The sequence below is a fragment of the Zingiber officinale genome, unplaced genomic scaffold (assembly GCF_018446385.1).
Source record: "Zingiber officinale cultivar Zhangliang unplaced genomic scaffold, Zo_v1.1 ctg249, whole genome shotgun sequence".
Lineage (NCBI taxonomy): Eukaryota > Viridiplantae > Streptophyta > Magnoliopsida > Zingiberales > Zingiberaceae > Zingiber > Zingiber officinale.
The window spans coordinates 467,288-495,053 of record NW_024589920.1 but is presented as its reverse complement, the minus strand read 5'-3'; the positions used below and the strand labels follow the sequence as shown (position 1 = coordinate 495,053).

The 27,766-nt window shown below is 37.1% G+C and overlaps 3 protein-coding genes across 6 annotated transcripts; 1 reads left to right on the top strand and 2 right to left on the bottom strand.

Annotated features, from left to right (window-relative positions):
• Positions 1-1,471: 1,471 nt before the first annotated feature.
• Positions 1,472-8,059, top strand: LOC122037272 (ELMO domain-containing protein A-like). 3 transcript variants are annotated; one of them, XM_042596719.1, is made up of 10 exons: positions 1,472-1,654; positions 2,938-3,082; positions 3,178-3,286; positions 3,481-3,581; positions 6,862-6,930; positions 7,028-7,143; positions 7,225-7,279; positions 7,371-7,491; positions 7,564-7,706; positions 7,795-8,059. In XM_042596719.1, the coding sequence occupies exons 2-10, from the start codon at positions 2,951-2,953 to the stop codon at positions 7,891-7,893; spliced, it is 945 nt and encodes a 314-aa protein (XP_042452653.1). In that variant the 5' UTR covers positions 1,472-1,654; positions 2,938-2,950; the 3' UTR covers positions 7,894-8,059. The 3 variants fall into 3 exon arrangements, with proteins under 3 accessions (XP_042452653.1, XP_042452652.1, XP_042452650.1); XM_042596718.1 differs by having other exon boundaries at positions 2,934-3,082; XM_042596716.1 differs by having other exon boundaries at positions 2,886-3,082.
• An 817-nt stretch (positions 8,060-8,876) lies between these two features.
• Positions 8,877-13,339, bottom strand: LOC122037259 (plasma membrane ATPase-like). 2 transcript variants are annotated; one of them, XM_042596700.1, is made up of 16 exons: positions 13,169-13,339; positions 12,913-13,032; positions 12,581-12,817; positions 11,709-12,470; positions 11,516-11,638; positions 11,334-11,438; positions 11,106-11,250; positions 10,845-11,009; positions 10,528-10,766; positions 10,417-10,449; positions 10,236-10,317; positions 9,984-10,144; positions 9,730-9,903; positions 9,443-9,625; positions 9,169-9,350; positions 8,877-8,997 (listed from the first exon to the last, which is right to left on the bottom strand). In XM_042596700.1, exons 1-16 carry the CDS (start codon positions 13,223-13,225, stop codon positions 8,901-8,903), a joined length of 2,865 nt encoding a protein of 954 aa, XP_042452634.1. In that variant the 5' UTR covers positions 13,226-13,339; the 3' UTR covers positions 8,877-8,900. The 2 variants fall into 2 exon arrangements, with proteins under 2 accessions (XP_042452634.1, XP_042452633.1); XM_042596699.1 differs by having other exon boundaries at positions 10,528-11,009.
• Positions 13,340-16,699: 3,360 nt separating this feature from the next.
• On the bottom strand, positions 16,700-20,981 carry LOC122037260 (protein STAR1-like). The gene is made up of 3 exons (XM_042596702.1): positions 20,592-20,981; positions 17,181-17,368; positions 16,700-17,091 (listed from the first exon to the last, which is right to left on the bottom strand). The coding sequence occupies exons 1-3, from the start codon at positions 20,962-20,964 to the stop codon at positions 16,837-16,839; spliced, it is 816 nt and encodes a 271-aa protein (XP_042452636.1). The 5' UTR covers positions 20,965-20,981; the 3' UTR covers positions 16,700-16,836.
• Between the last annotated feature and the right edge of the window lie 6,785 nt (positions 20,982-27,766).

Sequence of the window (27,766 nt, the reverse complement as noted above, 5' to 3'; positions counted from 1 at the left end):
AATTCTTCCTGTTCATTTGTTACATGATTATAATCATCATTTTCTCTCAATTCTTTCCGTTCATTGATTGCATGATCATTTAATTTTCCTTGATTACTTGATTGCTGCTCATTTATTACATGATCATTAAGTTCTTCTTAACTTTTTTCTTGTACTTCATCAGCTGAATCTTTAATTGAAGAGCTAGCTTTAAAAAACTTACGAAGAACACCTTTGTCAATTTTAATAATATGTTCTACTCTTTTTCTTTTATTTTTTTCTGACTCCAAGATTGATATTTTTTTGGAAATATGTTTGTACCATAAATTTTAAGTGTAAAAATAAAACAAACAAAATCAGCAACAAAACTAACAATAAAACAAACACAAGCCGTGAAAATAATAGTCAAAGAACTATAAAGTCTGGTTTGTGCTTGAAACAATCGATACAATCTATTATATGACAATTAAATTGGGATAATTTATTTAAACTCTTTCAAATCTATAAGAAAAATTATAAAATATGGACTCCAATATAATATTAAAAATTAATATTGAATATTAATAATAAAAAAATATAGATAAATAAATAACTTAAGTTTTAAGTTTATATATTGATGAATGATTATATTGATGAAACTAAAATTTTAATTAGGAAATAATTTTTTAAAAAATTTAATTAGAAGAGATTCAAAGGAGAAGAAGGGAGGAAATTAGCATTCAAGATTCATACTTTACTTTTTAAGGTCTTATGACTTATGTAAATAAATTAATGAAGAAAGAGTTGTACAAAAAATAAAATCTTTAAAATAAAAAAATAATCGTTTACCTTCCTTCATTTTTTTTTCTTTTCTTTTTTTAGAATTCTTCTAAATTTATATATATAATCAAATAAAATATATTTTTTAAATTTTTATAAAAATAATCTAATTATATATAATATATATTATATATACATGTCAAATTTGGGACCCCTAAAAATCGGGGGCCCTTAGCCGTCGCCCCCGGTGACATGCCTTAGGGTGGCCCTGGACTCTAACAAAATCATCTAATAGTTTTATTAATGTTTTAAGTTATTTTTATTATTACATGACTATTTTTAAAAATCCATCTATATGTTTTATATACTTTTACATTTATATCTTGGAAAAAAATTTAAATCATTATTTCTATAAGAAAATACAAAAAAAAATCAAATTGACTCTTAACTAATTTAAATGTATATTTTATAAGTTAAATCTAGAAAATAAATTTTTAAAACACTAATTTTAGGTTTTTATTTTAAAATTTCTTTTAATATTTAATTATGAAGTCAAATAAAATTTGAATGAAATCATTAAATGACTATAAGTTTGAGAATAATTTTTATTGAATTTAAAACTAATTAGTTTACCATTATTTTCGTACCACCTTCAGCACTCAACGGTGCCGTTTGATGTCAACGCGTGGCACGTCAGCCACACGATAGCTAAGGCGGTTATGATAGAGAACGGAACAGGTCATTTGGAATTTTAAAGCAGCAATTTAATTTCTTGCGAGTTAGGTAACTTTCGGCCTAAGATTTTAGATCTACTTCATGTCAAATTCCTAATTCTCGAAGGCGAGAATCGGGCTCGCGGGAGTTGATAGGATCAATCGACTCCAGATCGTCACTCCGGAGGATTGTAGGATCTTGGGTATGTGCCTTTCCTATGTGGATTTTCCTTTTGATGCCATTGTTTGATGTTTGGTCGCCGCTTCTATGAAAGTCGAGATCTTTGTGGTGTTATGTTTTTTTTTTTTTGAGGCATTTTAGTTCCCTGTAGAATTCATTTAAAAATATCAGTTTAGGCTTTCCATGGCGATACGTTCTCAAAGCTTCTTCTCTTTAGCCATTTGTTTGAATTGGATTTTCCGTAGGACAGTTTTAATTTCTCAAACGGAGTGGAATCTGGTGAACTGACGGCGAACTTAATGATGCCAATTTTTTTTTTTTTGCTCTTCTTTTTCCCTTGAGAGATCGATGCATTTATACACTTGTTTCCTTTGTGGATGGGTAAACTTCATTCGACTAGACCTAACCCACCACATGAATGGAAGAGATAATATTATTGTCACATGTAGGACTCGAACACGAGATTTCTTAAATTTTAATATCATGCTAAAGTTAATTGGCTAACCACATACCCAGATAAATCTCAAACTATTAGGAAAAGGGCCAATCTTTTTATATGCGTATTAACTTTTTCTCAGTAATATTTTGAGAAGGCTGAATTGTAAGTTTTATGAAGAGACTTTTCTGTTTATTTAGAAGGCAGGCATTTCACTAAAATCCTTAACTATCTATATATTTCTAGCTTTTAGGTAATACTTAGTGCCTGAGTTTGTTATTGTAATTTTTTTAATTTCATTTGAAAATAAATTACACTCTATCTGACTAGTTTTGTTCACTTGTTCAAAGTGGATAATAGGGAATCTGCCTAGTTTTCAACTGCACCTATGCTATTAAAATGAACTTCCTAATTTACAAGTTAATTTTTCATTAGTTTTATTGAAAATTGGGTTTAATTATTTGAGGAATTATGTTATTAGATTTTTAAACTTGTATATCAAATTAAACCATAGAAATTGTATCACTATTAATACTGTTATTGTTCAACTATTAATAATTACTTTAGCTAGATCAGTGTCTTTACTCCTCTACCCCTTTTACCTTTAACTTTAGTTGATTTAATGCATAACCATAAAATTATTATTTGTCTTTGAATATGACCAAACCATTGTAACATATTCCCTCTCATGTTATCATCTATTAAAATCTACAAGTTAGCTCCTCCTATCAGAGTGATCACAAATGAATAGTTTTTTCTTCAATTATTTGTAGTTTTTATTATTATCCTTAGAATGCTTCTATTTGTCTCCCCTCAGTTTCTCATGCCATGCATTTTGATGTGATCATTCTATTTCGATGCAAAGGCAGCACAATAGTTGCCATGGCAACAAATACAGTTAGAAGGCGGCATCATAAACATGTTTATGACAGTAGAAATGAGTATTTGGACTCGACAAAATTTGATACCTTGGATGAACCTCTCCTTGGGAACAACTATGGGGATCATTATAAGGTAAACCATTCATAGCTTCCTAACTAGATAAAATTGTTAACTTAATTTGAGATATATTTATGCATTATATATCAGTAGTTGTTTGTTCTTTCAAGGGATATGATGATGCAAGCCATGAAGATTTGGATGACAAAAGAAAGGAAGTAAACCTTCATTGGACATCTCTTTTCTCCAATTTGATTGCTCAATGGTCTCAGTGGTTAGGTATTGTTTCTTTTATGCACCATCAATATTTTCACATGTTCAATGTAGATAGGTCTTATATTAAGTAAATTGCTTAACATATAGCATGTAATGTTAGATAATGCATGGAATTGTATATAACATTTTTCATCATCTCTTTTGTGATTTAGACAATGAAGTATTGCAGTTTGTGCCACTGATTCTTTTCTTTGCAGCAAATCTTGTCCTTAGCTCTGGCTCATTTTTAGGAAGATTTGTACCATTTCCTTCTTTAACAATGAACGAGGACAACCTAATTTGTCTCAGTCCCTTGCAGGTAATTACTTTTTTCCTGTTTTTCTGTTGAATCTGAATCATCATGAACTAATTGTAGAAAATATATTCTGACACCAATATGATTTTTCTATGGTCAAATAAATGTTATTGCATATTTGTTCCTACAAGTCCATTTTGAGAATACGTAGCAGTGGTGGTTTTGGTGATGGAAGCTGGGTTGTGTTTAAGTTAGATCCTAGGTACCCAACTCAAAAGTAGGTAATTGACAAGCATACCATTTGCATAAATTATTGCAGAAGATACTAACAAAATATGGGCAACAATCATGAGGATATAATGCTTTGAATTTTCGCAAGTTCTTGCTATCAGTATTGACACGACACGAGTGGAGACTATGTGCCTCAACTGCAATCTCATGGGTTTGAATGCCTCTACATTTGCCCAGTCTTACCAGCCTTGGTGTAAATTTACTAGGTTAACTAATAAAAAAACAAAAAAAAAAACAATGAAATCTGTTTTGTTCTAAAGAATTGCTGTCCTGGCTTATTTTTATTGAACACTCTTATTTTACAGTAATTATCTGCATCAATTATGCTCTTAAGGAATAAAACTGCCTGACATATATATATGCATGTTATAAAAAATTGTTTCCATCATTTGGAGATCTTTAATACTGATGAAAAATGGTTTATACAAACTTTCTACAAAATACTATGTATAACAACTTGGCTATACTACAGTTCCATAAAAGGAAAATTTTGAGAATCTGACTAGGATTGCCAACTTTTGGTTACCTGTAAATTTTAGAAATGATTCAATGAACAAGGTTCGTAACTAGCTTTTATATCCATGGCAAAAGAATTTCATGAGTAATTTTCTTTATGAATTTTTTCAACTCTATGTTTCTAGAAATTTTGCTCCGAAATCTTTAATTGCAAAACAGTTATACATTCTAAATAAAAGCTGTCCAAAGATTTGGCTCTGCTAACAGAGCATAGACTTGTAAAATCTCTAGGTGTTAAGACACCAGCCTCGATGGACCTAAACAGTCTACTTTTTTCTTAAAATTACAGAATCAACTTCAGGCTTCATTTCTTAAAGTATTATGGAAATGAAAATTTAGTAAGTTGATCATCTATGACCTTTTGATTATCGTGTTTTAATAAATCATTAATATGTTATATGCTACAACTTTCTTCATGTTAAGTATCATAATATGTATTTGCTTTTACCATGGTCATACCTAAGTGTTAATGAAGATTTTTGTAGATTCGAATAAAGCCACTTCAACAAAGATTCTGAAGTTTGCATCTGTTGCTTCATGGTTGAGATTAGGCCCTCAAAATATTTTGTCTTCCATGGTTCATTGTGTTCCATTCTTCCTAATTTTACGGCAAGCATGCATAAAGGGGTGGATTATGGAAAATAAAATAGACAGAAAAATTGTGCTCATATTATACTGTTGATGGAAAGGGAATGAGATAAACAGAGGGAGGTAAAATGAAAAATGAAACAGTTGCACAAATGAAGATAATCACGAATGCAACATAAATCTAGTTGAAGGTGGGGGGTAGAGAGTGACCTAAGAAAACTTTATTAAAGTAATAAAAAGTGATTTGATTGATTTGGATATCACTAGTGATATAGCCTGCAAAGAATTTAGGTATAAGATTTATGTAGTTTTAACTTCCTCAATGAGTTAGCATTTACATGGATCAATAAAATTGATGATGAGGGCAGGAAGGTAGGAAGAGAAAAAGTAATGAGGGAAAGATAGTGATAGGCAAGACATATTGTTCCAAAAAGGAAATCTTGCAAAACGAGGATGAAAACCATGATTGGAGAGAGTAGTAGCAAAGGAGAGTGTAGAATGGAGTAGTGACGAATCAACAATTATGTAATGGAACTTTTGCTAGCAAATGAAGAACTTTCTGCTCGTTTCAAAATACTTTTGATAAATGGCAAAATTTTACATAGTTTTATGCTAGGTAGAAGATGCAATCTTTATTATAACTTTCTTCTTCTTGGAGGGTTGTTTATTCTTATTCTTAAGAAGAGATGAACACCTAGTTGCAGGCAACTAGGTGCTCATTTGCTTCTTAGGAGGTACATCCAGGCAACAGGCCATTCAGATCACTTGTTTGACAGATTTAGTCCAATGTGTTTCTTGTTTCTTAGTAACTTTGAATTTGCTCCTTTTCTTTGTGGGTGAGAGGAGATTAGGAGATGAAGGCAAAGAAAAGAGCAAGAAGGAGAAATTCTAGAGAATGAAGTGGTTGGGGAATAGACAGAGAAATAATTTGAGAGAGAGGCTTGGTGTGGTGCCATCAAAGACCACAAACAAGAGAGAACAGGAAAAATAAAGAAGGTAAAAGACTGGGTGGAAACAAGTGTGTGATCGGAGGGATACAATAATCCAGCATCGGGTTCAGGGGTTTATCTAGTTTTTAAGCTTCATGGTTATTTAGATTGAAAGAAACACATGGGTTATTCATCACTTGCTTGTGGGAGGATACAAGTGGTTTTGAGGTGGAGTAAATTATTTAAAATGTGACTTGATCGAGCAGATTGACTTTCCAATTTCGCTGATTTCACTGAGTCGAATTGTATTTCTTTTGTCAAATGGAGTTACACAATTGTATGAACGCATACTTTCAACCATCAAAGTTTTTGAGCCGAGTTGATAGTTGATCATACATTATTCTATTGCTACCTGGTCATAGAGCCAGTTGTCTTGCTGATGAATTTCTTGCGATCCTATAGCCTACAATGTAGTCACTGACAGTAACTTGCATGCAGACATATATGTAAATTTGGTTATATTCCTTCAGTATCAGATTTTATTTGAATCCACAAGAATTAGAATTATAACAATACAAATTAATTGACAGAAAATAATATTAACAATTGATTTGAAACAGTGTCCAATTTGCTTACACTAATTTGTTTTTCACATTCTAAGCTAGTATAAATGTATAATGCCTAAGAGAACTGCATGCATCAGCTTTACTCTAATCAATTTAAATGCTAAGTTTCTGTTTGTCATCTTGACTTAAAGTGGGACAAAAATGGATACTCTTCTTCTCATTTCTCTATACTGATTATGACCTTATTTGATTGGAAAAGATGATATATTTTCCACATCAAGTTAATATAGCATGTTGTTGTCTATCCTTAGATGTGGTAATACTCTTCTTCTGATGACATTAAGAGTTTAATAGGGCATTTTAACTGCAAGTTTAGTATTTTTCTCTAGATTAATGCAATAATGACTTCTTATGAAAGCTTGTTCATCTGTTATTATGCACTCATCTTTGAAGGAAGAGAGATTGGGAAGTTTAAGGCAAAGATTGGAGATCCAGTTTGATGGCTCTTGTTTGGATCATCAAGTACCACTCTACATTGATAATGACTATTTATTTATTTTTTACATAGTACCTTCTACAGCCTTTTCGATAACTGCAAACTGACATATTTATGCTGTAGGATGCTCTGAGACATCTCTGGCGAGTTGCCTATCCTAATAGAGAAATTCCTCCTCTTAAATCTGAATTATGGAAGGAAATGGGTTGGCAAGGCTGTGACCCATCAACAGATTTTAGGTAAGTGGAACTTTAGTTCTACTGATACCTTAAGAAAAGATTTGACTTTTTACATGATTGTGATGCCAAATGTGTTTGTAGGGGTGGTGGCTTCATATCCTTGGAAAATCTCATTTTTTTTGCCAAAAACTATCCGGTAGTTAATTTTTCCTTGAATTTTCTTTTCTTTTATTTTAGTTCTTTTGTTTCATAGCCCAAATCAGTATTTGTCTCGACATATGGATCAGAATTCTTTCCAAGCGTTGTTACACAAGAAAGAAGGTAGAAGAGCTGAATGGGAGTACCCTTTTGCTGTAGCTGGTGTTAATTTGTCATTTATGCTGATGCAAATGCTAGATTTACAATCAGGTAGTTTGTCAACTATTAGCTGAAAGGTCAATGCTGTACATTGATTTAAATCTTGTTTTTTTCCCGTTTCAGTCATGCCATCTAGCAAAGCTGGAATTCGGTTCCTGGAATTGCTTGGAGAAGATGAGAAAGCCTTTGATAACCTCTACTGTGTTGCTTTTCGCATGTTAGATGCTCAATGGCTTGCTAAGCGGGCATCATATATGGAGTTCAATGTAATTGCTCTATTTCTCCGGTGCCAATCACATATATTAGTCCAACATGAGATTACCCTCTAATCCGGGTTGACTTTTGTTTCTCCAGGAGGTTCTTAAGTCTACAAGAAATCAGCTGGAGCGTGAGCTTTCACTAGAAGATGTGACCAGTGTGAAAGATTTGCCTGCATACAACATGATGTTGTAGCAACCTGTGATTCATTGTTTCAGCTCCCTGTGAGACAGTAATATATATATCCTTTGAGAATTGTGTATATCAGTTTTAAGTGAAGGTGAAGAATTCTCTACTGGTTTTGTTAACAAAACCTACTGTGAATTACCAATAATGTTCAGTTCATGCAGTCTTTCTCTGATGTGTGTTCTTCCTTTTATGTTGGCTACTTCTTGGCTAATCAGAGCCTACTTGCGTAGTTGCTCACTCTTGAAGCTCTTAATAGTGGACAGGAATGGGTTATTGTGTACATGTATCTGTGCACCTCTCTTTTGAATAGCCAAAGTTGTTGAAAGAAAGGGAACTTGTAGAGGATTTACTGTATTCTCAACAAATTTCTAGTTAGAGATTGAGAACAGCTATAGTTTATGAACATAAAAAATATTTGATATTGTAGTTAGTTGATCTTGATTACACTCTTGGTATAACATTCCTCCTCTTTAGATGTAGAGCTTGATTATGCCAAACAGTGTTCCCTAGTTAATTATTTCGATGTCATCATCAAGTATCAAGATTAAATGCTGCAATACTTTAGAGTTACATGTATCTCATGGTTTAAGAAATCTCATGATTATGAATCCAGTCTCTTCAATTTTAGATGAATCGAAGATCCAGAACTTAAAAAGCATATAATTTTAATTATCACAACAAAAGCCTACATGTTGATCTTTATTAAAGTAGCATAGATACATTAACAATAGAAATATTTCTCCTCTCTCTTTCATAATAGAGAAGAAATGAGGTGATGGGTTGACGGAGGTACTAGGACAAACGTATTCGTCTTTTGTCATCAGATAAGAAATGAGATGGTTAATTAGCTTATTCTCCACACACCGCACAACACTAAAAGAGCAAGAAAGTAAAGAACTGACAAACTTTGAGCAACACTTCACTCTAATGCGAGGATTACACATGGAATGTTTCGCAGTCATTCCATAAGAAACTATCGAGCTTTTTGCAGCTATATGTATTATGTGGTGCTTTTACACTGTGTAATGCTGCTGGATGTTGTCAATGTCCAGTCCCTTCAGCTTGATCACTGATTCCACATGACCCTTGAGAGTCTGCAGCTCCCTCAGCCTATAAATTAACCAAGAATTAGCAAGATTAATCTCTCTTCAACTTATACATTCTATTCAACTTGATGGTAAACTGAATACAAGGCACACAAACTGATTACTGTCTCAACAAACTCTTTTATGAAGCTAAGCAGAACTAACTATTTCAATTATTATGCAAAAGCCAGATTACCTTGCAATCTCGGCTCGTCTCTTGGCCTGCTCAGCTATCTCCGAAAGCTCACGGTAACCGTTCTTGTCCCCAAAGAGGGTTGAAGCTTCAGGTGGTTGGAGACCATGAAGTGTTCTCTGTGCAATTGCCCATTGAGCTTCCCTTTCCTCTCTTCCATAATCTTTCTTTGTGGTGAATGCAGTCTGTATAGCATTAACAAGGCAATGTAGCAGATAAAAGCAACCTAATTTGACGAATTAGTTGAGTAAAGGTCAACTAGATGAGCAATGTTTACCTTCCTATCAAAGAGAGAATCCCAGGCCTTTCCACTTAGTACATACCGAATAGCGAACTTAATCCAGTCAAGTGGAATGAAGGTAAGAAAGCTGTAAAGCCATATGATTGCTGCCCAACCCCATCCACAGCCTTTAATGTGGGCAAAGCTCCAGTTTGCATACACAGATATTAGTGTAGCAATCTGATGACAAGAATTAGTGACTATGTTATGGCTGAGTAGGTGAATCAAATTGTGGACATAGTGCATAGTTTAATGCACCAGAGAAAGCAATCTGAGGAACTTACTAATTGTGCAATCACAAAAGCTGTGCAAAGTAGAAGTCCAGGTCGATCGGTGAAGCACCAACCCCGCGACCGAGTAACAAATATCAGTGCTTGGCTGATAATACTCACTTGCAGATACAACGCAGCCATCATCTCATGGTCATTGTATCTTATTGATCTAACATTAAATTTGTTCTGCATACAGAGATATTCTCTTCTTTAGGTCCATAGAGTACTAAAGACATACAGTTGGGCATAATAAAGTGAACATATACCGGGAAGAAGTTGGTCTCTTTCATAGCCCAAAAGAAGAGGACAGTCATCAAGGCCAAGTAAGTTCCTAGCACAATGCCTGTAGCAAAAATTTCTTTCAATTTCCAACTGTCTGGAAGTGGAGATGGCTTGACGCGATCCTTAGAGATTGTCATGATGGTGCCTGTAATTGGAATTGCATACAGCAAAATTATCAAACAAAAGATTCAGATAGCAGGCATTGAGTTTCTTACACTAGTTGTGTATGTGCTCACCATCATTTAGTATGGCGATGATCAGAACCATGAAAGGAGAGAAGTCAAATTTCCATATCAAAGCAATAAGCATAAATCCAAGCTGTGGAAAGAAGTTGGTACCAAGATCACATTTTCCATGTTTGAAATCGTAGAAGAAACCCAAGGAGAATTGGACCAAAATGAGCCATTTAGTACTTACCACGATACGGATGGTTATCGAAACAGCATAGATCTGCCATTGTTAGAGACAACAAATGAGAAATTAGGCAGTTGAACAATGCTGAAAAATGAGATAGAGAATTGATCATACCGTATAGTTCTTCATCCTCTGGAAGATGGTTCGGCTAGTAAGAACAGCACTGATGATGACACTGAGACCAGGCTCAGTCAGGACAATGTCGGAAGCACCTCTTGCGGCGTCGGTGGCATCAGAAACAGCAATGCCAATATCGGCCTTCTTCAAGGCTGGAGCATCATTCACTCCGTCTCCAGTCATCCCACATATATGCTTCCTTTCTTGCAACTTCTTCACAATTTCATACTTATGTTCTGTTCCAAAGTACACCATATTACAGCTAATCTTTATAATATTTATGGTTTGACAGTGTGTACAAAACACGAACAGACCTGGGAAAACTCCTGCAAACCCATCTGCCTTCTCGATCAATTCATCTATCGGAAGTGAAACAACAGACTCATCCTTGTTTTGCCCAAGCAACGAAGAGGAAGGATACATATTTGTGCCCATTCCAAGTCTTCTACCAGTCTCCTTTGCTATGGCAAGTTGATCACCTGAAGAGCATATCCATCCATCCATTAACCAAAGCTCCACAAAGCTAGCAATTGAACTACTTTAGACTTGAGAGCAAAAATGAAATGTTCAATTACCAGTGATCATCTTCACATTGACACCGAGGTTGAGAGCCTTGCTGATGGTCTCGGCACTGTCATGCCTCGGGGGATCAAAGAGCGGCAGTAGACCAACAAATTGCCATGGTGCACCAGGACTCTCTTTGCTCCTCTCAGGAACCTCCTGCATTAATCACATCACAAATATGAAGCGATGAACAAGGAAGGAAATTTGGAATACAAACAGCATGTGTTTCAATCACAGACCTGCCTCGCCACTGCCAAAGATCGAAGCCCACGTTCAGCAAACTTGTCGATCACAGTGTGGGCTTTTCTCTTGACATCCTCTTTGCAATTGCAAAGGTTCATAATCTACACAAGTCCAAATTTGCATGCCATAGATGAACTAGGCTAGCTTAATTTGAGCACCACAAGAGACAGAATAGTACCTGTTCAGGAGCACCTTTGCTGACTCGATGCCATTTGCCTTCTTCATCGATGTAAGTGAGCGCTGTTCTCTTATCAACGGGATTGAAGGGAAAGAAATGCACTTCTCGGATCCCTGCTCTCGCCTGTGTGTGTGGTACAATTCATCGTGAAAATGCCAAGTAAAAATTGGTCCTTTTGTTTCAAGTTACATACTTCCTTTTGGTCTGCGAGCATTCCGACCATGGCGGCATCGATGGCGTCCTGGTTCTCTGTCCTGGAGGCTCTTGCAGCGAGCAGGACGACGTGATCCTTGTCGACGCCCTTTGTGAAGACCTCGATGAGATTCTTGTCGACGCTGAGCTTGTTGAGCGTGAGGGTGCCGGTCTTGTCGCTGCAGAGCACATCCATGCCGGCCATCTCCTCGATGGCGGTCATCCTCTTGGTGATGGCGCCCTGCTGGGAGAGTTTATGGGAGCCGATGGCCATGGTGACGGAGAGAACGGTGGGCATGGCTATGGGGATGCCGCCGATCAAGAGGACCAGGAGATTGTCGATTCCGTCGCGGTAGGTGCGGTGCTGGATGGGGTACATGACGATGATCTCGATGAGGATGCCGGTGGCGATGGAGCAGATGCAGAAGTTGCCGATGGAGGTGAGGACCTTCTGGAAGTGGCCCACCTGGTTGGTGCTGTCGACGAGGTGGGCGGCCTTGCCGAAGAAGCTGTGGACGCCGGTGGCGATGACGACGGCCTCGATCTCCCCCTGCTTGCATGTGGAGCCGGAGTAGATCTCGTCGCCGGGGTTCTTGGTGACTGGGAGGGACTCTCCGGTGAGGGCGGACTGGTCGATCTTCAAGGGATCGCCGTCCAGAAGGCGAGCATCGGCGGGGATGATGTCGCCCAATTTGATGCTGATGATATCGCCGGGCACCAAAATGGCCGCGTCCTGCTCGCTCCACGCGCCGTCACGCAGTACCTGTCAGAATAATAAATATATTTGGTTTAGAGACGCTTTAGATCGAATAGATCATGTGCATGCATCCATCAACGTAGAAAAAGAATCAATTGGTTCAATCTTCTTCTCACTTTGGTTTTTGGTGCGAGGCGAGCCATGAGAGCTGCCGCCGCATTCCCGGCGTTGTTCTCTTCGATGAACGAGATGGTGGAGTTAATAACCAACAAAATTATGATCCCGACGAAGTCTTCCCAGTCCGGCGGCTTCCCTCCTCCGTTCGCCAGTGCAATCGCCATGATCGCCGCCATCTCCATCACCCACGACAGCGGATTCCACATGAACCCCAGAAACTTCAGGAACTTGCTTTCCTACAAACACCAAAACTGATCCGTCCTCATTTCTGTGTACCCACTCGATCGAACGTAACAGCACTGCGTACTACTCCATTAATCCAAAACCAAACCTTTTTCTCCTCCAGCATGTTCGGTCCGAAGAGTTGCATCCGGTTGGCTCCCTCCTCCGAGCTCAGACCCTCTTTCGTACATTTCAGCTGCTCGAATACCTCCTCTATAGGAATCTTTTCCTGTGAATTCAGGTACCACCAAACCAAAATTTCTCAGAAATGTTATCTACCCAGCTAAGTGCTCAGCAAACAGAATCGGAAGAAGAAGAACGGCGGCAAGATTAATTAATTGACGACAGCTAGCGAAGTTACTTACCAGATCGACAGTCTCATTCTTGAGATCCTCCAAGCTCGAACCTTTCTCTCCTCCCATTACTCTCTACTAACTTCAAGGTTGTGGAAGGTTGCTTATAAGATCAGATCAGATCAGATCAAGAAGAAGCTACGATTCGATCGTTAATAGAGCTGGAGCAGGAAACAGAGAGAAGAGAACGGGAAGCTTGTTAATTCGTAGGCCTGATAAGATACCTCCTTTTATACCCGGGGACGCTGCTTCCCCTCGTCAACTTGGCGCGGAGGTGGGCCCTGATTCCTTCCGGTTAAAGACAAATCTATGTTTGTTAATACGCCTAGTTTTTTTTTTTAATCCGGCCTTCACTTTCGCTCACCCGCAGATCGCACGCGACGTCGTTACGCGTGTATCATCAAATGGAGCGCTAATATAATACTCGGAGCGCCGCCAGCACCATCCAACGGCGCGTAGTTAAGATGGCTTCATAATCCATTTTAAATTCTGTAGTACCCGCTTCTGAATTGGTCTACGCTTCGTGGCCCACTAACTAACCAGTTAGAACGAAGGTAATGGTTAGGACTCCATGTGGGTTTTAGTTGTCTTATAAGGGAGGAAAATAATGTGGCGAGGATAAATAAATAACTGAACAAAAAAAATAATCACACTGCAGATTTGACTTTCCAAAACAAATGGGCCCACTGGTCTGTCTCATTTTGTTTTTATATTATCACCGGCTTAATTAATTGTGTAATTGGAGTGTTTAATTGTTATTTTTCCTATAAACCTGATCATTTCTTGTTATTTAAAGATTAACGGGCGTGAAAAGTATGGTATTTAAATGTTTGCTTTGGCTCACCAATTAAATTAAATTAAATTTAGGTATTTAAAATGTTTCAAAATAATAATTTAAAATTAACTTCCATCCGGCCTAAGGCATGCATATTACATTAATAATGTTTTATTTCTTGATTTTAGAATATCCATTTAAATTAATGGGTTATTAGAACAATTGCATGAAGTGTCATTATAATGCTACTTTTTATTTAAGGACTTGATTAATTAATGATATACTTTATCATATTGATTATGTCATCCTTTATTTTAACATAAAATCAATTACAACGATATAAAACTAATTATAGTGTTAAGTTATTTTTTTTTTTATAAAGAAAACAATTTATATGACATAAAAGTATTAAATACTTATGGCTCAATATTTATTTAATTATCATAATTGTGTGTTGCGGCATGAATACGATCATATTATTAATAATTATGTATGTATAATTACCTAATTGGTGATGCAGTGAATTAGTTATATTTGTATGTTTTTAGTTCTTTATCGATTGCCTATAACACGAAACACGCAGGAGCAATTAAGAAAATATATATCTTCTATCGATTTTTTCTTACATCAATGATTTAGATTGTTCTCTCACAAACGCACACTCACATGCGAAGTCCTAGCTACTTTGTTAATTAAAAGGTCAACTAGAAGTTAGCAAGGAATCAATAAATAAAAACATGACTCAAACTTAATTAAGAACTATTTCATCAATTCGTCGGTGTAAGTCTTGCCTTGGTGTTGTCATGCATCTCTGACAGACAACTATGCATGGCTAATGTGGTATTCACACACTTTTGTGCAATTTATTAAATTCTATTGATTTTGCTTGAATATCTAATGGATATATTAGAAGCCTCGCCTCCCAGTCGTTCCCGTTGGTTCCGATCTTGGTTTGGAAAATTTAAAAGGTGGAATTCAATATAATTGGTTGGAGTTTTGTGGAGTTCAAACAAGGTAGGGTTAAGTTGGGTCTAGTAACGATAAATTTGCCTTAGGTGATGGGTATAAGATTGATTATGACAACTATACATATTAGGGCATCCCCAATGCTATTAACGCGTGAGCGCGTTAATGGCATTTACTATTATTTTTTATTTATTTATTTTAATCTGTAGCCATTAATGCGTTCAAAGAATTGAATATTGCGTTATTGCTACAATAGATGAATAGTACTATCACGTTGGTATACACGTCCGCATTAACACTCCCCAGTAACAACATTGTGGGTGCTCGTAAGAGGTATGATAAAGTGACTTTTGGACCCAATATGAAAATATATGTCAGCAAGTTAAGTGAAAAGTAGAGTTTGATCAGATGTTTTAATGGCGAAATAATGCTTGTTGACAATTTGTTCTATTAAATTATATTGATGTTCTCCAATATAATATAATTTGGGAAGTTGGTTTCCTTCTTCATACTTTATCGTTAATTATTTTATAATCTCAAAGTGAGTGCTTACTTAACCGGAAATTACATATCATGAAGTCTTTACTCGATCTCTTAGCTAAGGCTATATTATACGTGTTGAACAATCAATATTATCAGGTGAATGAGCACTACTGGCCTACTAGCTGCTTAGAGCATCTTCAATGTAAACTCTGTGAAAGGTTTGTAAAATTAAAAAATCTTATCAAAAAAGTTTTTATGATTGTGTAGATGAGGTTTGGGGTTTTTAATTCAAGAACTGGTTTGAATTTTTAAACCTGTTTTTTTCCCTTGAAAGTGAAGTTGGTAATTAATGTGCATGATTGATCATTTTCAAATAATTAAAAATAAATTATTTGATGTAACATTTAATTATAATGTTTTATTTCATAAATAATTAATAATAATTAAAGTGGTATTTTTTTAAAAAGTAAATATATTTGAGATAAGTTAAAAAAAATATAGAAATGATTATAATTAAATTAAAATCATAAATTAATTTAAAATTATAAATTTAATTAAATTAAAATCATAAATTTATTAATTAAAAGTTATAAATAAATTAAATCAAAATCATAAATTAATTAAAATATTAAATGAAAATTATATAGATATATTAAATGAAAATTTAATAAATAAAAACATATGATTTATAACATAGGACACATAAAAAAAATTATATGGAGGTTTTTCATTGTGGAGATAATAGTAGGAATTTATATTTGTGATGTGGCATATTAAAAATTACAAAAAAGCTCATTGAGAGGTGTAACAATTGGAGATGCCTTAAGAACTTTTTATACTTGTGATGTGACATTGATATGACATATTGGAAACTACCAAAATTATATGGATGTTTTTTCATTGTGGAGATAATAGTAGGTGTTTATATTTGTGATGTAGCATGATGACATATTAAAAATTACAAAAAATCTCATTGAAAGGTGTAACCATTGGAGATGCCTTAAGAACTTTTTATACTTATGATGTGACATTGATATGATATACTGAAAACTACAAAAAAAAAAAAATTTATTGAGAGATTTAACTATTGAAAATGCCTTTACTCAGCTTTCTTTCTTGCTTGTTTTAATTTGCCTAATGGCCGTCGATTGGCATGGCCTTCTTCAAGGCATTTGTTGTCACCAAATTCTATTGTCACTTCACATTAGCTTTTTGTTCTTGCTTCATAACTAGTAACTGCTTTGACAACAGATCAAACCATTTACAGATTTATTTTAGTCCGTTCGATCGATCGATTTAAGCAGAAACACCGGGATGACTAGACAGTTAAAAAAACATATACATCAGCACAAGCGCGACCAAATGGCTTTACACTGAACACACATCATCACAAACTTAATTTCCAACAATATTGAACCACACCTGCAGCAGCCATATATAAACACTTGAAAGTTTGCTAGGTGCTCAGTTCTAAGAAGCATCGAGCCATGGGGTGTTGAGCCTCAGACAAGCGCGACGGCTCAAGGACCTCCACAATCTCGCCGGCCACTAGAAGGCACACTAAGTCGGCAATACGTTGGATTTGCTTGACACTGTGAGACACCATCACAGTCGTCATCCGTCGAGTCTTCTTGAGGCGTACAATAGCATCCTCGATATTTTGGGTTGATATGGGGTCCAATGCACTAGTTGGCTCATCCAAAAGTAGCACCTTCAAAGGAAGCCACCATGCATCACAAAGTTCAATCTCGGTTGTATTCAGTGGGCTAATTGAAAAAGGAATGAAATTGATTTTCAGACCTCAGGGTCATTTGCGAGAGTTCGGGCGAGGGCGACACGCTGGGCTTGGCCTACAGAGAGCTCGGAGGACGATTTCGATGCTAATGAAGGGTCCAAATCTGCCATGCTGAGAAGCTTCTTCACCTCTTCGTCACTTAGGTCGATCCCTTTCAACTTAGGCCCGTATCTCACGTTGTCTGCCACAGTTCCTGAGTCACAGAAACAAATGCAGAACTAAATATGCACGAGAAGCAATGATACAATAAGCTGATCTCAATCACAAGGTTTTAATTAGTTGATCACCTTCCCATTTTTATTGTATCGTTGCATATTAAACATTGTGTTTGAAGTTTATTGGCATCTCATGTTTGAGCATTTTGGGCAATTCTTTACTTGAAATGTGCTAAACAAGTTTCGCATTTCTTCTAATTTAAAAAGGGCAAAACATTTAAATTAAAATTCTTTCATACAGTACGCAATTCTAGTGCAATATAGAGCCGACGTGGCAAACAAGGCTTGTGTGACACCCATGAGATGCGACACTTACGTGGTAAACTAGGTCTATGTGGCGCGTGTATGGTACATTATGGTACAATAAAGTTTACCTCATCCACTACGTGGAAGGGTTGGTACACTAACTAGCCCGCATACTAACAAATTAAATTCACCCAAGATCTAAGTGACTAGTGTCTCAAATTGGTGCGATGTAAATTGTCTAAATGATCCAATAGGCCTAGGATAAATACAATTAGGGTGTAGCCAAAAGGCATAGCGCAACGTAACAAAGGCTATGAGTGGATAGTGCAAAATCACTTAATTAGATTAGGATTGTAAATTTACAGTTAGCCAGAACAATATATTACCGGAGATCTTCATGGACTTAGTTAAATTTAAATTATACGAAATAAATTCAATTTCAATTTATATGTTGAAATGACCTGAGCTGATAATCTCAAGCTGTCAATAGGGACTGGTGTTTACCAAGTGCTGAAAGCAAGCTTCACAGTAGCCGACCGGGCGAAATAGGATAAGGCCGACCAAAAGTAGAGGCTTAGACTGACCGAGCGAAGAAGCTAAGGCCGATCGAAAGAAAAGGCTTAGGTCGACCGAGCGAAGCTTAAAGCCGACCAAAAGTAGAAGCTTAGACCGACCGAGCGAAGAAGCTAAGGTCGATCGAAAGAAAAGGCTTAGGTCGACCGAGCGAAGCTTAAAGCCGATCGAAAGTAGAGGCTTAGACCGACTGAGCGAAGCTTAAAGCTGACCGAAAGTAGAGGCTTGAGTCGATCGAGCGAAGCTTAAAGCTGACTGAGTGAAGCTTAAGGCCGACCGAGCGAAGAGGTCGGTCGAGTGAAGCTTAAGGCCGACCGAGCGAAGAGGCCGACCGAGCAAAGAGGTAGACCGAGCAAAGTGCAGGCTTCTGCCGACTAAGCGAGTTGCAAGCTTCTGCTGAGCGAGTTGCAGGCTTCTGCCGAGCGAAGCCTAGAAAGCGGTCGGACGAGTGAACTGAGTAAACTGAGGCCTGCGACGAACGCAGTTTCCTTGAAACAAATTCGTCCTACCTCCGACTGTGCTTCGAGACTTTCTTGAGTTGTCTGTTTTCCAGGATACAACGGTGAACCGTGATTCCAACCAAGCACTGATGGTCACGGCGAACTGAGAGGCACTCGACTGCTATCAGGGGCACTCCACCAAGCAAGAACTGCACGATAGAGGAGATGGGGAACGTAGGTGGAGATTTAGCCTTTCGTGTGTGTAACCTTTTGCTTGTGATCGTACCCTCCTTATATAAGAGCTAAGACTAATGGCAGCATTAATGATCATTATTTGCCAGTTGTGAACGCCAACAGTTCACTCGGCTAAAAGCTTTACGTGGCAAAATGTTGGTTGTTCCGCTTAGACCAATTTTGCCTTGACTGGTCCGGCATTTGGCGCGTACAAGTTGTGCCCGCACACGAGTCAACATGGTTTAGTGCAATCCAAGCCCTGGATTTGTACCCCCCCTGTGCACCCACGCGTGAGAGAGAGTCTCTCCCCATGCGTTTGTTCACATCCTCAATGCATGTAAATGAATATAAACTAACCAACATACCTTGAAGCTCTCAATGTGGGAGTAAAGTCTCATTCACAATAGAGCTTCATGCTTCTTCCACCTCTTCTCCATTCATATATATCCAACATTTACAACTAACTAATAAGCCTAGAGCATCCTTCTATCTCTATGTACATGAAGCTCTAGTCATTGTCGTGTATAGATAAAGGGAGCCCCATCAAAAGTAGGTCAAAACAGTGAAGATCGGCTGGTATGGAGGTCAAAGTTAAATAGTCAAAATCATAAGGCCGGGTGGACTATGAAATCGAGAACTATGGGTGGCTGAGCGGGCCTCTAGAGCCGGTCGAACGTTTATGACCGATCGGACCAACCGAACAGTCGTCCTCAGCAACTTGCAGTTAGTCCAGAGCAAATACTAAGTTACCCGGCCCACCGCCCTAACTGATCGGACCTTATCGCCGATCGGACGCAATACACCTCTCCGACGACAGTAAGGCCGAGTGAAGAACAGACAAATAGCTCCGTTCAATACGACCAAGTTGGTGACGTCCCTGCCGAGCGTCTCCCGGTCGTTCTATCGCGGAACCCACATACATATCTATACTCTTTTGGAAGTTTATACCGCTGACAATAGAAAATGTCTAGCAAGCAAATAGTACTTTGGAAGCTTCTAGTTTGTCACATCAAAGATTTGTGTGCTCGTTTAAGGAAAGGTGTCAGAGACATTTTTTGACTTGTCTTTTCCTAGGACATTTTGGAAAACATATATATGCTTTGGGATGTGTACACAGAGGGGTCTCCATCTACAAACGGAGATATGCGATGCTTCGTTATTCTACATGTTCTAGGTGACTGTTCATTTCTACTATTCTTCTCCACTGAATCGAGAACTGACTTAAAATTCGGAGGACCAACACTGAGAATCTCTTCCCAGTCCGACACTAATATTCTTAGTTTTACATAGCAACATGGAATCTTCACTCGGTCAACCGTAGAACTATATTCTCAACCTACCGTCTTTTCAACTTTTGGACTATATCAGTGGATATTAGCAACCTTATTTTCAAATCGAGTACTCGAACCATGAGATCATCCTCGTGGTGCAAGCAACAAAAGAATCACAAGCAAATTTCAATTGCATATGAATAGTGGAGGGGAATTAAAAAGAAATGTGGGATACCTTTTGAGATTAATGAGTTAATATTTTTCATTGCAGCTAGAATGTTGATGTGATTTTGACAAATAATGTTGTATATATAATAACTTTAAGTTAAAAAAACTTTTTTGTATTAATTTCGATCCAAATTGCCAAAATGAGGTGACCTTTTTATAAAAAAAATAAATCAAAAAAGGGCACATAATATAAATAATTAACGGGTTACCGTCGAAGAGGGCGGGCATCTGGAAGAGCATCCCGACCCTGCGGCGGAGCGCGAGGACGTCGAGGTCGCGGATGTCCCGGCCGTCGAGCATCACCGATCCGGCGGGCGGCTCCCACAGCCGGTTCAGCGCCCGGAGGAGCGTGGACTTGCCGCTGCCGCTGGGGCCGATGATCCCAACAATCACCCCCGCCGGCACCACCACGCTCACCCCCCGCAGGATCGCCTCCCCCGTCGTCTCCGACTCCTTCGTCAGCTCGCGCACCTCAATCTTCGCCGGCGGCGGCTGCGAAGAATCCGCCGCCGGACCATCCACCGTCACCAGCAGGTGCTCCCTCACCTCTTCTGTATTAGAATAGATCAAATTGCTAGTCATAGATTGGCCTGATAAGCAAATTGTTACCTGCTGCTGAACCCATGCGTTGGGAGAGATCGATCGATTTATCCCAATTTGCTGGTGATCCGAAGATCGATCTTCCTCTTCATCTGTGCTTTGCTTGTTCCTTCCTTCTTATAATTAATTACAGGTGAGATCTAGGCGTCGTCTTGGGATCCAAGTTCAAGGGGAGGTTCTTGAAATGTACCTCAGTGAAATTACAGTTTTATCCTTGGTCGATAGATCGATCGAAGTGGGCAAGTCACGAAACAGATTTTTTTCTTTAAAAATAAAAACGGTAACATCGACTTTTTATAAGAAAGGGAGGAAAAAAAAAAAAAAGAAAAAAAAAAAAAGAAAAAAAGTAGGCAGTTGAAGTACGGTAGGACGTACGTTGGGTAGGATGATGCGGCCTCGGCTGTTGCCTTCCCCACATATGAGCGCCTTCCAAATCTACCAGCTGTCTACGCCTGATTATTTGGAATAATTTACAGCAGAAGCAATAGCCTGACACGTCTACCTGTTGTCTCATTAAGATGGTTGGGATATTTTACACTGCGATAATTTGGAATCTTTTGCATGTTCATGATAGGGAGTTATGCACATATTATGTACAGTGGCTTCCTCGTTAAAAAATATATGAAAAACTTCTTTTATTTTACAATTTCTCCATAGATGCTAGCTTTTTGGCTAGTAAAGTTTTAGTAGACTGGTGGCATTCTGATGACAATCTTTCGAGATGGTCTAACATATTTTGGTGGTGATTCAGTGAGCTCCGGTAGCGATGGTCCGACAAGCTTGTTGAACTCCATTGAAGCTCCTTGATCTTCAATTCATGTTTGATGAATTCAGGAAGTGATTAGGGGGAGGGGAGATTCCTAATGGTGGTTCAATCTTTTTTTTTTTTATAAATTTTGTTTCATTTCGATATAAAATATCTTTTTCATTTATTTATGAGTTAGTAGTTGAGTTTCACCCATAGTTTGTGGGATCGCATGGATTGGGGATCGGTCAGGATTGGATAGTAAAATCCTATGATCCTACCAATCTTTAAAATTTATTTTAGTATTTTATAGGATGATCAAATTAATCAATAGAGATTAAATCAATTTGATATTTGATTATTTTTTAAAAAAATAAATAAAATTAAATTAATGATAATAATATTAATGGCAATAATAGTTGGAAATATGTATAATAAATAAATATAATTTATTTATAATTTTTAAATTTAAAATAAATTTATATATATTTTAATAGGATAATTTAATTAAAATTTGAGAAAATCTATTTAACTATCTTATTGTTAGGAGTTGATTGAATAATTAACTAGTCTTAATCATTATAAATATAAAAAATAATTAAAACGATCCAACATAGGATCTTAGGATCACACTACCACATATAATATGAATCGTCAAAAAAATTAGAATGATCCAACAAAAGATCTTATCAGAGATCTATAGCAAATAAAGAAAACGAAAGCATTAAAAGAAAACGGTAAAATCGCAACTAAATCCAAAGACATTTTCTTTTTCATCACCACTGGACAAACTTAAAGATCAAAATACCTGATGATGTGAGGGTGATGACTCCGTAATCTCAATTAGATGGGGAAAGCAAGATAGCCAAGTTACCTCTCTACGGAGACCATACTCATATATATATCAAGCACAAACCCGTTAACAGTCTATCAATGCTAATGGTAACAGACAAATGATTTCTAAACATATAAATATACATTCAATAACACAAACCCGCGATAAAAATATCAAATTAGATCATTTTAATGAGTTTATTTACACTAGCAAACCCGTGTGTTACTCACATGTCAACCCACTTAATGGAGACTAAATCTACCAATCTCTCACTTATGTTACATATTGTATATAACACACAATACTTTAGTTGAGCTCAACAAAATCAAAACTTTATAGATGAAATATCTCTTTAGACAATATAGTCCATTAATTTCATCAGTGCAGACTAAAGAGGTCATAGTTACTATAACTGTAAGAAACAGTAATTACAATATCAAAGTCATTAATGACGTGTAATATGATTTTCCCATGCATATTCTCAATTGATCATCGTTATGACCCAAAAGTGTTTGAATAATTTTACACACTTTATGTTAAACTGTAATAATAAACCATAATTGTAATTTTATGACTCAAACTAGAGTCTCACAATATATTTACAAACGCTATATGCAACACTGCATTAGTAAATCATGATGTTTTATTTAGAGCGCCAAAAATAAAATATATATTTATCTTTAAATTTCAATGTATACAATAAATATGTGTTCATTATACAAAGCATTAAAAATCAAATACAGATTTTCACTAAATTGATACTTCATCAAAAGAAAGAACTCTCATATTCATCATATGTTGATGAAACATCTACGACAATAATCCCTTATGAGCCGATCCATTAATATATAATTTGTCCTTGTATGTTCTATCATCACCTGACCACTCTGAACTCCTTTTACCATAAGAAAATTGATGTCAATGTGCTTTGAGTTCAATGAGCTACAGTTATTCTTAGAATAGAGTTCCGTAGTTTTATTATTACAATTGATTCTCAATGACCTATCAATGTCATTAACGATATGCAATGTTGTGATAAAGTTCGACAACCATATCTTCTGAATTGGATGTTTCAAAACATACTAAAAATTCTGCCTCCATCGTGGAAGTCTCCATAAGTGTTTGTTTGATGTTTTTTTCATGATATATAACTCCTCCAACCATCATAAAAACATAACCTAACGTGGACCTTCTACTGTCCAAGCATTTAGCAAAGTCGGAGTCTGAATATACAATCACCTTTAGCTAATTGGATCTCCGATATGTGACCATATATGTATTCCTTAGTTCTTTGAAGAAAACACATAACCCTCTTTACGACTTTCTAATGCATTGGTACAGGTTACTCAAATATATGTCTAACATCCCTACAATGTACCTAATATTCAGATGTGTACACACCTGTGCATAAATAAGATTCTCTACAGCCAATACATAAGAGAGTTTCTGGATTTCCTTTATTTCAAGTTCACATTGCGGATATTATTGCAAGCTAAATCTGTCACCTCTAGATACATTAATGTCGCTAGGTGTTCAGTTCTACATATCATACCAAATGAGCACTTTTTTAACCTAGGCATTGTATGACAGTCCAAGAATACCGCTTGAACGATCACGATAAATCTACATGCCTAATACAAAAGATGTTTCATCAAGGTTTTTCATTTCAAATTTTATTGATAGAAATGACTTGGTTTCATGCAAAAAAAAAAAAATTGTTATTGTTTGCAAGTAAAATATCATCCACATATAGGACAAGTATTATAAACTTGCACTCACTAAACTTGACATATATGTATTGATCAATATGATTTTTCTCAAAACCAAATTAAATGATGTAATCACCTGATCAAGTTTTTTGTATCATTGATAGAATACTTATTTTAAACCATAAATAAGCTTTTCCAATTTATGTAGTAGGTTCTTTGAGTCGTTAGATTCAAGGTTCTTCAACTACACCATGTATACTATCTCCTCAATATCACCATTAAGAAATACAGTTTTTACATCCATTTGATGTAGCTCTAAGTCATAATGAGTTATAAGTGTTATAATTACCCTAAGGGTGCGTTTGGTTGGGGGTTATCCTTGATAATCTTGATTATTCATCCAAGGTTATCAACCAAAACCTTGTTTAGTTTAGGTAATTGGTGATTCTGAAGTCATGATGCATGCCTGATACATCAGCAATTTGGGCATATAATCCAGAATTAGAAAACCATAGAAAAGTGAGGTTTTTCTTGATTCCAGGGTTAACAAAATTTTTAAGTCAAAATTTCCCTTTAATATTTACCCTTTGAGACAAAAATAACCCTACAGATTTATCAAATCTCAATCCGCCCTTGGATATAATCAAACTTGAGTGTGTTCCAGATTCACAGAAAGCCCTAGCACAAGCAGCGTTCGTCCGCAGCGATCGTCCTCTTGCACACACGTAGCTTTCGTCCCTCTCACGACGATCCTCCCTCTCGCGGCGATCTAGCAATGTTCCTCCACGGCGATCCTCCCTCTCGCGCACAAGAACCCTAGCGGCACCCCCCTCGAAAGACGTCCCATTCGCGAACATCCCCACTCACCTCTTGGAAAAAAGTATGATCTTCAACACTGTTAATACGTACCTTAGACTTTTGATCATTTTTTAACAGTATTATGGGGTAGAGCTCACGAATATTGGCAGAGGGTGGAGAGCTCATGAAAGGGCAAGAGTGTAGAGCTTGTGAATGGGTGGGAAATAATTCTAGCTAAAGTAGTTTCCTTTAAAAAGTTCACATTTAATTGTTGATCATAATGCAGGAGTTGCTTTCACATCTAATTTTCTTGTAAGGTTGCATTGAACAAGTTCAACAGTTCAAAATTGGGTCTACTTGTTAACAATTGTTGCATCATGAAAGACTTATTTTTTTTCCCATGAAAGAATCCTACCGACATTCTTCATGTTTGTTTTAGCATTGTCTTCTTGCCCTTTTGTTTTAGGTTCTGTTTAGTTATTGTTTAGTTCTTGATGTTTAGTTGTTGTTTAGTTTTTGTTTAGTTCTTGTTTAGATCTTGCTGTTTAGATCTTGTTGTTTAGTTCTTGCTATTTAGTTCTTGTTGTTTAGTACTTATTTTGGTGTTGTTTAGTTGCTGTTCAGTTCTTGTTTAGTCTTTGTTTAGTTCTTACAACTTGTAAGTTGAAGCGACAAATTCTCTTTCAACTGTTTAGTTTTTGTTTAGTTCTTGTTGTAACTTGCTGTTTAGAATTTGAGATTTTTTACATTGCTAATTTACTATTTGGTTCATTGCCCTATTTACATGATAGACTGATATGACTCGGTTAGCAGTAGGACAGGAGATGAAAATGATTTCTGTATTCAATATGCACATGAAGATAATGGAAAGCAAGTTATTTATGCTTTTATCGTTGGCAATTGTCTTAGCTATTAAGAGAATGAGTGCTAGATTGAGGAGGAGCATATCATATGCTTATCAAGCATTATCTAAATATAATAGTAGGTCTATAAACATAAATGAGATAACTTTTCATAGTGATCAACGATGTGTTGATAATTGTAGGATGGATAGAAGGTCTTTAAACAAACTTTGGTATTTGCTAATGACGTAGGATGGATAGAAGGTCTTTAAGCAAACTTTGTTATTTGCTAACGACGCATGGAAAATTGAAAGGAAACATAAATATGTCAATTAGTGAACTTGTTGTAGTATCAAAAGCGCTAGAGGGAGGGTGAATAGTGCTCGTGGCTATTTCATTCATTAAGAATAAAACACGCAGCGGAAAAATAAAAACAATATACGAACACCAAGGATTTACTTGGTTCGGAGCATGTGGCGACTCTTACTCTAAGGTCCGCATGTAAGAATGCTTTCGATGGACAATCACTATAACTTCGAAAAATATTATAACTTTGAAGTACAATATCAATGCAAAGATTATACCGGCACGTAAGAAATGAGAATTGAATGCTTCTGGTTGTCAGAGTTGAGTTACGATGTTGTCGGATCGTTCTTTGAGCAGCATACAGAAGAAGGGTTGTGATTTCAAGTGTTTTCTAAGCTGCTGCTCGAACCAAGCTTAAATAGCCCGTTAAGGGCACCTCCAACTGCATGGAGGGTGCCTCCAGCCCGCCGAGTCAGCCGCGTTGATAAGCTCCGCAACACTCGCTGCTTATCCTCCTGAGGGCGCCTCCAAGCTCCATGGAGGGCACCCTCCATCCAACTTCCAGGGCACCTCCAAGCTCCATGGAGGGCACCCTCGCGCCTTGCTGTGGGGCTATCAATCAAGTCACCCGAGGCGCCTCCAAGCTCCATGGAGGGCGCCTCGGGACTATTCATCCGAGGCTTTTCTTGTCAATTTTTGTCCTACAAGGCATGTTAGTCTACAAACAAAGTATACCCTGCAAAACAAGATTAGTGCAATAAGATAAATAGAAAGTTACTTTGACAGTCTCCGGACTGTCCGGTTCTGACTTCGAATTTCACCTCCGGAAACCCTAGATCGAACCAACGCCTACTGTTCCCTCATCGGGGAACGCATCCTCACCTACTTCACTCAGGAGAGTTTACCTATTGCCAGATCGGTCATCCAGACCGACTGAACTTTTTGCCTAGGGTTACCGTCCCCTAGGACCTAGGGTTACCGTCCCCTAGGACCTAGGGTTACCATCCCCTAGGGTTTTCCTCAGCCTAGGGTTACCACCCCCTAGGACCTAGGGTTACCACTCCTTAGGGTTTTCTTCAGCCTAAGGTTACCACCCCCTAAGACCTAGGGTTACCACCCCCTAGGGTTTTCCATCTGTATAACCATAGTTAGGACTTTCCACCACCTAGGGTTACCACCCCCTAGGGTTTTCCACCAGCCTAGAATCCACTAGGACTTTTGCCTAAGACAACTTAGGACTTTCCTGCAAGCTCATTCAAACTTGTTAGATCACAACTTAACTTTGGACCCTTTGACATAATCAAAATTCAGGTTCGATCGTCGGATGCTTCCCGTACCAACACTTGTAATATCTTTTCTTCACATTATTGCACATAATGTGAAGAATAGAGTCCTAAAACGCCAAACAGCTAGATCCGGCGAGACAGTTAGTAGACAATTTCATTTAGTTTTAAACTCTGTTCTACGGTTACACAACATTGTGCTTAAGAAGTCAGAAACAATCCTAGAAAATTTCATGGATGCGAGGGGGAAGTGGTTCAAGGTACAA

Bases quoted from the DNA above. Each gene is read 5' to 3' on its own strand.
- LOC122037272 (XM_042596716.1), top strand. From the start codon at position 2,897: ATGCATTTTGATGTGATCATTCTATTTCGATGCAAAGGCAGCACAATA. The intron at 3,582-6,861 runs GTAATTACTTTT...TCATCTTTGAAG, and splicing joins TTTGTCTCAGTCCCTTGCAG to GAAGAGAGATTGGGAAGTTT. The intron at 7,707-7,794 runs GTAATTGCTCTA...TTGTTTCTCCAG, and splicing joins CATCATATATGGAGTTCAAT to GAGGTTCTTAAGTCTACAAG.
- LOC122037259 (XM_042596699.1), bottom strand. From the start codon at position 13,225: ATGGGAGGAGAGAAAGGTTCGAGCTTGGAGGATCTCAAGAATGAGACT. The intron at 12,818-12,912 runs GTTTGGTTTTGG...TGGTGTTTGTAG, and splicing joins ACATGCTGGAGGAGAAAAAG to GAAAGCAAGTTCCTGAAGTT. The intron at 11,439-11,515 runs GTACTATTCTGT...GGACTTGTGTAG, and splicing joins GCAAAGGTGCTCCTGAACAG to ATTATGAACCTTTGCAATTG.
- LOC122037260 (XM_042596702.1), bottom strand. From the start codon at position 20,964: ATGACTAGCAATTTGATCTATTCTAATACAGAAGAGGTGAGGGAGCAC. The intron at 17,369-20,591 runs GTAACCCGTTAA...TCTGTGACTCAG, and splicing joins GATGCCCGCCCTCTTCGACG to GAACTGTGGCAGACAACGTG. The intron at 17,092-17,180 runs GTCTGAAAATCA...CTTCCTTTGAAG, and splicing joins CTCTCGCAAATGACCCTGAG to GTGCTACTTTTGGATGAGCC.